The sequence below is a fragment of the Nannospalax galili genome, unplaced genomic scaffold (genome assembly GCF_000622305.1).
Source record: "Nannospalax galili isolate Female #2095 unplaced genomic scaffold, S.galili_v1.0 scaffold101, whole genome shotgun sequence".
Taxonomy (NCBI): domain Eukaryota; kingdom Metazoa; phylum Chordata; class Mammalia; order Rodentia; family Spalacidae; genus Nannospalax; species Nannospalax galili.
Genome location: NW_008345700.1, coordinates 1,938,451 through 1,948,363, shown reverse-complemented (window position 1 = coordinate 1,948,363; position 9,913 = coordinate 1,938,451). Strand labels below are relative to the sequence as shown.

The 9,913-nt window shown below is 48.3% G+C and overlaps 1 protein-coding gene across 16 annotated transcripts in view; it reads right to left on the bottom strand.

Annotated features, from left to right (window-relative positions):
* The window catches only part of Add1 (adducin 1), a 91,384-nt gene that overhangs the window by 6,703 nt on the left and 74,768 nt on the right, over positions 1-9,913 (bottom strand). For 8 of the 16 annotated variants that reach the window (XM_008841859.3, XM_008841858.2, XM_029567704.1 and 5 more), the window contains exons 11-14: positions 8,452-8,553; positions 7,759-7,848; positions 6,973-7,065; positions 1,350-1,506 (exon numbers count right to left, since the gene is read on the bottom strand). In XM_008841859.3, coding sequence (XP_008840081.1) covers positions 1,350-1,506; positions 6,973-7,065; positions 7,759-7,848; positions 8,452-8,553 — 442 coding nt within the window. The remainder of the gene's footprint in view (positions 1-1,349; positions 1,507-6,972; positions 7,066-7,758; positions 7,849-8,451; positions 8,554-9,913) is intronic. The other 8 variants (XM_017800283.2, XM_008841860.2, XM_008841861.2 and 5 more) reach the window with 1 other exon arrangement.

The window sequence follows — 9,913 nt, the reverse complement described above, 5'->3', positions numbered from 1 at the left end:
ATGGGGCTGGAGAGACGGCTCAGCAGTTAAGAGCACTGGCTGCTCTTGCAGAAAACCCAGGTTCAGTTCCCAGCACCCACACGGGAGTTAACAACTGTCCTTAACTTCAGTTCCAGGGGATCTAATACGCTCTTCTGACCTCCGAGGGCACTGCATGACAAGGGTGCACTTACATGTAGATGATACACTGATATACAAATTAAAATGATAAATAAAAATCATGACCACCTTTGTCAGCAGGCAACAGACATGACATTGTTTGGGAATGTAACAGAGCAGTCAACACACTAACAGCCTGTGATTGCCCCTACCTGGGAGTACCCCCAACACGCTAACCCACAACCTATGGATCACCTGGCATGGGGGAGGGTTTATGAAGGACTGCACTAGAAAGCCCAAGCTGTAAGAACCACTATAACAAGGATATTCACATGCACAGAGACCACAGTCCAACCAGGAGCCTCAATGCCCAATGCTGAAAATTACTCTCTGGCCTGAGTCCAGGCTCTGCCACAGGCACCTTGGGCCCACAGAGCCACTCCTCTCAGCCCCAGCTGCTGGATAGGCCCATCCCTAAGGGTCACTGAGCTAAGATGTTTGGTGTAGTGTCAAGGGGCACCTGGCAGCCATTGCTCAATCAAGAGTGAGTGCTCATGAGTCAGTAGAGAATCAGGAGGTCTCTTCTCAGGGAAGCTTTGGCAGAAATACCGTGCACGTAAAATCTCTCTCTCTGTCTCTCTCCCTCTCTGTCTCTCTCTTTTCTTTTTTTCCTTTGGTCTTTTTGAGACAGGTTCTCTCTGTAGCCCCAGCTGGCCTGGGACTCAAAGAGATCCACCTGCCTCTGCCTAAAATGTGTCTCTTAAATGTAATAGTCACGCTAGCTTTTCCAATAACTAATCCAAACCAGTGAATTCTGCAAGCATATACTCTATCACTCCAAATGGACAGCAATCCCAAGATTAACCAGCTCTATATGGACACTGGGATGGCCACACAGCATGCATACAGCACCCCCGATGCTCTCTTCAACACAGATCATGGAGAGCAAGGCTGGACCTTCAGCTCGGCCCCCTCTGGGCAGAAACCCACAGTGCACATGTGTCTGGGACTTATCACTGAAGAGGGTCCCTTACACATGTCCCTCGGGACAAGCACAATGCCCAAATGTGCTCACCTCTATAATTCTCTGCACCCTGACCAAATGGCTAGAGTGGGAATGCGAGGTGCACACTGCTCAGGTCTTAACCAAACACAAAACACATGCTTCCTACCTGAGACTTTTCACACGGAGACACTCCCAAGCTCTTGCTGCTCTGGGAAGCCACCCCGCCCAGGTCCCGAGCACTCACCTTCAGAGCCCTTTTGCTTCCGCTCCACCTCTTGGCGGTACTCCTCCAGCTCACGGTCTGTGAGTGTGTTGAAGGGGTTGGGGCCTGTGGTGCTCACAATGACATGGGGCTGGTATTCCTTTTCAATGATGGCTTTGGAGGCTGTCACCAGCTCCCCCTGTGGACAAAAGAGATTTGTTGTGCAGAAGCCTAGCCTGTTGGGACCTCCCTCCTCCCAGGAATGCAGCAGGCAGAGGGGAGATGAGGGCTTTCACGGAGTACACAGACATGGCAGGACCATACCACTTGGCTCAGTGGGGCCTCCTCCCAGGCAGGCAGCAGGTGGGGGAGGGGTCTATCCATGAGCACACAGAAATCCTAGGACCGCACTGCCAGGGCCCACAGCCAAGGCCAAACTGTAGCTCTTAGCGGTAGATTGTCGAAACATGGCTTGATGCTACACAGCACAGGAAAACAGGAAATACGCCCTACCAAAGACTGCCGGCTTCAAAAGCGAAGGCCCTGAGATATCATCAGGAGCACAAGACCCGCCCCCGGAGGAGGAAGAGCCCCTCGGCCTCCTGCAGACAGGAAGAGCCGCTGACCCTTCCTGAGTATGCTTACTAAGGGAATTCCTTCCTATAGGACCTCAGAAAATGTTCTTTGCTACAACAATCAGGTCAAAGTGTGTAGAGACTTGCTTATATGTGTAGAACACAGACAAGTTTCTGCCTTTTTGACTGATTTACAACCAGCTTCTGAATTTATCATAATATCCCTCAAACACAGGTTTGTCTGATGAATTTGGAAAATGAGAATCTGTATGAAACAAGCAAGCACGCAAGCAAAGCACTTCGACAGTTCCTCAGCCACTATGGAAGAGAAGACAGCCGACTGCACAGGGCACCACTGCCTGTGGGGTACGGAGGGCTGGCTGGGCCCAAGCAGGCACCAGAGAGAGTCAGAGGGCAGGCTGCCCCCACACCTGCCTCAGGGATGCCCTGTGCCAACAGTTCAGCCTGGCCAGGTCTAGAAGAAGAAAGTGACCCTCAGGTGCTCTGGGGCTCTTGAAAACATGACCCAGAAGTCACACACACATTTAGCATCAGCTTCCAAAAGCAAATTAATAAATAAATAATAAATAAATACAAATGAAAACAGAGGGGGGCTGGAGAAATGGCTCAGCGGTTAAGAACACTGGTTGTTCTTGCAGAAGATCCAGGTTCAAATCCCAGAACCCACATGGCAGCTAACCACTGTCTGTAACTCCAGTCCCAGGGGATCCCACAGCCTCTTCTAACCTCCACAGGCACTGCATGACACAGGCTCACTTACCTACATGCAGGCAATACACAAATACACATAAAAATAAAAATAATAAATATTTTTTTAAAAAACGAAAAGAGAAATTCCAGATTATCCGGCTGCCCGGCCTGGAACCTGGGTGCCCACGCTGGTGAGGGGTGAACATCAGAGGGAGCCTGCGTCCTGGCAGTGCTGGGTGTCGACAGCTGGTCCACACTGGCAACTGCTCTTCAGGCAGAGGCTGGAGAACCAGGAGTATCTGGGCTGCATGGTCACCAGGGACACTGTATTTGGAGGGTTCTATAGCTAAGCAATGACACAGGCTTCCAGGAGAGAAGGGCCGGTCTTTGAGAATAAGCAGTTTTGCTGGAATGGGACTCTTCTGACCAGGCCTGGTCTTAAGCTGACTGGCTTTTCATTTAGCAGCAGTCCTGCCATAGCAAGAGAGGGAGTCGAATTCTGCCACTTGTTAATGCTGGCTGAGGTCCCTTACTGCCCAAAGACCTCAGCCTGACTGTCCATAAGAGGAGCCTGTCAGGCAGCCAGCTGCAAGATCCCGGCAACAGCAGCATTCTATAAACATGAAAGGTGCTGGCATCACTCCCAGTAAGATTAGAGGGGTGTGAGGCCTGAGAAATGTGCTCACAGTGAGTGAAAAACAAAGTAGCAGAGTCCACTGCACTGAGAGCAAAGCCTTTGCTCCAAGTTTTGATGTCCCAGAGGACAAGGAGGCCACCCCATGCTGGGATAGCTGGCCCACAAGAGGCATCACAGCAGAACTGCATCAGCCAAGGTCCTGATAAGACCAACCAACTGAGACCAGAACTCAGGCAGAATGGCCTCTGAGCTATGCCTGCAACTCAGGGGCCTGGCTAAAGGTCCTGATAAGACCAACCAACTGAGACCAGAACTCAGGCAGAATGGCCTGACTCTGAGCTATGCCTGCAACTCAGGGGCCTGGCTGTGTACAGGAGCCCAGACTAAGAAGGCATGGAGGTGGCTGGTCTTCCCAGGGGGATAAGGGAAGCTTAATGCTTCCTGCTCACCCCACAGGGCCTCCAGGGCCTCCAAAGCAAAACAGAGGTCCAGTAACTAGGGGTTTTGCTGTTGTTGCTGTTTGGTTTGATTTGGTTTGGTTTTTTGAGACAAGGTCTCACTGTAGCCCTAGTTGGCCTGGAATGCACAGAGATCCTCCGGACTCTTCTAGGATTAAAGGTGTAGTGGCGCCACCACACCTGGACCTTTAAGGATTCCTGCACTTTGACTGAGGCCTATGAGTAAAACAAAAGCTCCATGCCTAAAGCTATGTACACCTGGCTCAGTGGCCTGACCCCTCTGAACAGCAGGTTTTCACCTGTTAAAACCGACTTAGGGCTTTGGGACTCTTCCTCAGCCCTCTGGTTCACCTTTCACTACTGGGACTGCTTTTCCCTTCTTTTTTTTTTTCCTTTTTTGAGACAGGGTCCCCCTGTAGCCCTAGCTGACCTGAATTTGCTATGGAGACCAGGCTGGCCTCGAACTCACAGAGATACGCCTGCCTCTGCCTCCCAAGTGCTGGGACTAAAGGTGTGTGTCACCACGCCTGGCCAGCTTTTCCCTTCTTAATAAGTTGTCTAACTAAAAGGACATGACATGACTTTGGCTGTTTGTGGTGACGCAGGCCTTTAATCCCAGCACTCTGGAGGCAGAGGCAGGCCAGGCGAATCTCTGAGAGTTCAAGTCTAGCCTAGTCTACATAGTGAGTTCCAGGCCAGCTGGGACTACAGGGTGACTGTCTCAAAAAGACTAAAAAAAAAGACATGACTTTTTTTTTTTCTATTTCGCCTTTTTGTCAACTGCCAGGATTTTCATCTAATCTGTACTCTGTTTTTCTCTTAAACTAATAAAATTGTCCTTAAGCATCAAAGAAAGAGTGAAAGGCATTTACAGTGTTGGGTCATGCACACGCAAGGCGCTTACTGCAAGACCATGGGGTACAGAGGCAGGCTTTCCTTGGCATTTCTGCCACACAGCATAAAGGTCCTGGTGAGGTGGACACAGTACAGACTGGACTGTACGGTCCTTTCCTAGTGTGGCCAGCTGGCAGCAGAGCCCTTTGTATCCTTGTCTGTAACCACTCAATCCACTTGCAATAAAACCAGAAAGTGATCCAAATCGTTACAGGTTCCATATTGGGTTGTACAAAACTCAAGGATCTGGTAACTCCTTGACCTGGGGCAGGTAACTGGGTAAACGTCCACCACCAAAGAGGGAGAAACCCAAGGTGAAGAGATCCCTTCCAGAAAAACCACAAGTCCCTACGTCTGGAAGCCCTGTTTCTCATGTCCTCAAATGAGAAGCAAGTCTCCCCATGCCAGCCTTACTGGGAAGGAGTTAGGACATAGGCGTTCTCAAATGATGAGCCAAAATAAACCTTCCTTAGGCGGCTTTTGTTGGGTGCTTTCTCACAGCAATAACAAGTGGCTAATACAGGGAGCTTATATTTTTTAATAAGGTAGAATAGTAACTTATGTACAAACTGGGTGTAGCTGAATGAAAGAGTGCTTGTCTGTTACACGCAAAGGCCCATGTTCCACCCACAGCATAAGATCCCCAAAATAAGTTTCATACAGGAAGTCAACACCTCTTTGACTGGTACCACCAATATAACATGCACTCTACTGATCACATCCTCAGAGAACATGTGACTTGCTCACATTTAAATGTGGCTAGAGCAAAGCAAATAAAGTTGTCACCAGATAAGGAACCAGCCCACAACACATCTTCTAATGGAGCTGGCTACCCAGCTGCTTGCTGTCCAGGCAGTCCAAGGCCACAAAACCCATGAAATGCACAAGGCCCAAAAGAAAGAAGAGCAACTACTTCTACTGTTGCAGCCTGCAAAGCAAAGGGACTGCACCACAGACTGGCATGTAGGTTTGCAGACCACATACACCTTCACAGACTGCAGAGTGAGATTATTAACTGACAGGGTCATGTCATGGTTGGCTTCTGCTGTCAACTTTACACATCTGGAAAGGAGGGAGACTCAACTGGGAAATCCCCTCCACAGACTAAACTGTAGGCATGCCTTTGAGTTTTTCTTGATTGTTTAATGATGTGGGAGGGCCCAGTCCATTGGACGGTGCCACTCGTGGGCAGGTGGACCTGCTGACATAAAGCAGGCTGAGCAAGGCCAGAGGAGCAGGCCTGTAGGCAGGGTTCCACCATGGTCTCTCTTCTCTTTCCACCAACCAGGTTCCTGCCCTGAGCTCCTGTCCTGGCTACCCTCCATGAAGGATTGTCAGATATAAGGTGAAATAAAGCATTTCCTCCCCAACCTGGTTTTTGTCAGTGTTTTTTTCAAAGCAACTAGAACAGATCACATGGCTTATGGCCCAAAGTACCAACAGAAAAAACGGATGGTGCGAATAGAGTTCTCTTTCTGCCTTCTCTGAGGAGACCCTTCACTTCAGGAGAGGTAGAAGTAAGGAAGGATGGGAAAACAAGACCCACTGAATTAATACATAACTGAAAAAAATGCAAACTAATGTTACTAAGCAGAGATTCCAGGCAGGACTCAGGATCTCAGTATGTTTCTGAAGTAGACCGGCAATCACACCACCACTGAAACGACATTTGAATCTCAGGGAAGGTGCTGTGTGAAGAAGGCTTTTGGAAATTCCAAACTTCAAAGCTCGGAACCATGTATGAGCCTCCCGCCCCTTTTTTTGAGTTTTTGTTTCTTATTAATTTACTTATTTATTCATTTAGTTAATTTGAGAAAGGGTCTTACTATGAAGCCCAGGCAAGCCTTGAACTTGTGATCTTTCTGCCTCAGTCTCCTAAGTGCTGGGTCAGGTTTTTCTGGGTTAGGTTTATTTTATTTCCCCCTGATTTTTTGACATAGGGTCTCCCTATAGCCCCAGCTGGCCTGGAACTTGCTATGTAGACCAGGCTGGCCTCAATCTCACCAAGATTCACCTGCTTCTGCTTCCTGAGTGCTGAGATTAATGGCGTGCACTACTATGTCCAATATATATCAGGTTTTAAAGATAAAAAACCTGATATATGGGAAACGCTGAAACCCAAAGGCATGTACTAACCAAAGTTGCATGCGGAACTTCAGAAATGTACTCCATGGCTCTAGTGGGCCATTTCTAATAACTACTTCAAATGCTGGAAATTGTTCAAACACAATAGGCAGAAGAGACCCTCCTCTACAATCCTACAGCGGACTTAACGATCTGTGTCAAGTTGCTTCAGCAACTAAGACAGCATCTGAAGAGGGAGCTGGGTAGGGAAGGGAGGGAGAAGAGCACCGCGGACCAACAGGTAGGTAGGGCAGGGCAGTGAGTACCTTTCTAAAAGAGACAGATTTAGCGGGACTAAAAGTCTGCTCTGTAAGCTCGAGCCCTTCGATAGTCTCCGTACAGTCAGAGAGGGGTGCGTCCTGCAACAGTAAACTGAGTCATCAGAGCACACCAGGCCCAGCCTTAAAATATCAACCAAGAGCACAGGATGAAGCCAGCTAGGAGCATGCAGCAGGGCAGCTGTCAACAGTACACAGGGTGGTGATGACAGTGGCACGTGCAGACACTGGACATGAAACCAGAACCATAGCTGGCCAAATTCAAAAAATGTAACTATAATCATCTACTCCTGCAGTCCAGACGGAAAGCATCAGGTGGCATCTTAATTTTCAGAGATAATTACTTACACAATTATCACCGATGTGCCACTGTGTGTAGTCCTTTTACAGAAATGTACACAAGCACCCACCCCTGTGCAACCCAAGCAGCACTTTGTAGGTCCATCAGCCCTCCCTCTTGTAGCATTTACACAGCACTGTCCCTGAAGACATCAGGAAAACCCAGTATCAAAGCTGGTGGCACATGAGCCCCTTGTGTATGCATGCAATATAAGGAGCAGGGCTAGAGGGGTGGACGCACCCTCAGCATGCTTATTCTTGGTCTAGAACTCAAGTAAAGCGGCTGGGTGATTATAAAGATTTTTAACAATGATGCTTGCTGGCCTGGAGAGAATACTTACCTGACAACACCATTTTCTCACAAGACAGGAGTAACCGTGAAGCAGATGGTCTTAGGCACCATCTACCGATGTCAGAGACACTCTGAGCTCTTACCTGAACGAGACTTCTGTCCATCACCACACCACACAAAACCTGGGACTGAGGACCAGCCGTCTTGATATCCTGTAAGTTCTGCTCTCGAATCTGAGGACAGGAAGGAAAAAGATATATCAGCAGTACAGAAGAGGCATGCTGTCACTTCCAATCCCTCTGTCTGGGTGCAAGCTGCACTTCTACCTGGGTCCATGATGGCCAGGCCACATCTGCTTGAGGGTACAGATGGGCGAGGACTACAGGCATGGAGGAGCTACTCCTGACTTCTCACACCGTTCAGATGGCTCTGGCAAGGTACAAATCCTTCTCTGCACTTAGCAACTTGGAGGGAACTATTAGCTATGCGCCCACCTTCTAGTAACTGTAAATGCTGGGGGTCTCATGGTCTGACATAGCAATGTTCACAGCTCTCTGCCTGAACCTTGAAAGGCAGAAGCAGCTGTCTGTTTCTGCTAAGATCAGGCTCCATGGTTTCCACTTCAGAACCACTGCTGGGCAAGCATCAGTTGAAAACTCAATGAGCCCCAAGCTGTGCGCATCATCATCGCCAGCAGAGCAGCAGCATGAAAAGGTGGCTAGCGCTGCACCAGTGGTGGCAGAATATGTCCTCTGCTAGAAGCAAGCATACCTTCTACCCCATAGCATCCGGCACCCTGGCAGCCCCAAACCCCACTTCCAAACGGCAGTACGCACCTTGTTCCTCATCTCCTGGACCTCTTTTGGGTTAGTGTTCAATGGAACAAACAGGTTAGGGACAGCAGAGGTGGAAGTTCTATGTCCATCCTCTTTAGTCCACTGTAATATCAAGAACAGGTGAAAAGTCAGAATTATGACAACAGCAGGTAACACCACAGCATCCAATCTTTCCAACTGATCTCATGTTTCATCATGCACTGACCATTACAGAGAGGACTGAACCAATGACCACATTTCCTGGGTCTCCCAGAGACTTGCCATAAACAGGATGTGGCCAGGTAAAAACCAGTGAGTCATAGAGCCTGAGAGTAAAGACTGGAGGGAAAGGGCTAGGTAGAAAGCCCACCCAAAACCTGCAGCACAAAGGCTGGCTACACAGCTGAGCCCCATAACCCATGGAGCTGCCAGGGGAGGCTGCTCAGAGACCATTGGTTCACCGCCCTGAGAGTCACCCAACACCAAAGCCAACTGGAAGCATGAGATGACAGGATCATGAGAAGCGATGTGATGCTTCTACCCCAGGGGAAGAAATCTGCACTGTGAGGCAAGAGTGGGCATCACCAAAGTTTTGCATTGAAATAAATGACAGCATCAGAATGCACCATTTGCAACACTGTTCAACCCCAAATTTTACTGCATTAGCATTTATACAGCAGCTACCCAGGGAAAGATTTTGGTGATGTCATATATTTTATATAACTTAATACTTTTGAGTGTTACAAAAATATCTCAACTTAAAGCGCTTCATGAGTCTTCAAAGGCTGTTTTAGCGTCAGTACATTGTACTTTCTATTCAAGTCACTTTCTTTTGACTCTCCAATCAGATATGAAACTTTTAGCCAAATTCTAACACTCAGCAAGAGCAGACACTGAACGTTAAAACAAGCCATCTTAGAGAGCAAATGTTAGCCTTTCAGAATATTTCGAGAGGCAGTAAAAGAGCCATAAACCATAAGGCTTTAAAGGAAGCAACAAAACTTAGCCACTGCGAAGGAGTGTGGAATGGGCGTGGGGCCGGGGGTACTCACTGATTTAGCTTCTGAGACAAAAATAACTCCAGCATTTAGTAAAAACAATTTTAGTCAAAACATTAAAATAGCCAACTCAGAAGCTTGAACACATTTGAAAATAACAGTTATTATAAATTAAAATATACCAACCTGGGAACACTGCATGGAACCTGTCCTACTCCAGAACAGTAAGAATCAAATGTAAAGTGCTGAACAAGGTCCCCCCTCTGAGGCAACACTGACTACCATGCCTAGAGTGACTCAAAGCTCCTGCTGTGAGTGTTCCCTGGAGAGACTCCAGGCAACATGGAGGGCTAGCAGCAGCAGCAGCAGAGAGGAATTTGGTTTGCAAGGTACATTCCCTTTATCAAGTAAAACACGAAAGAAAAGGACGACGACAGGGTGAGAAGGAAAGGTGAGCTGCACACCCAAGCTCCGAGGCCAGCCAC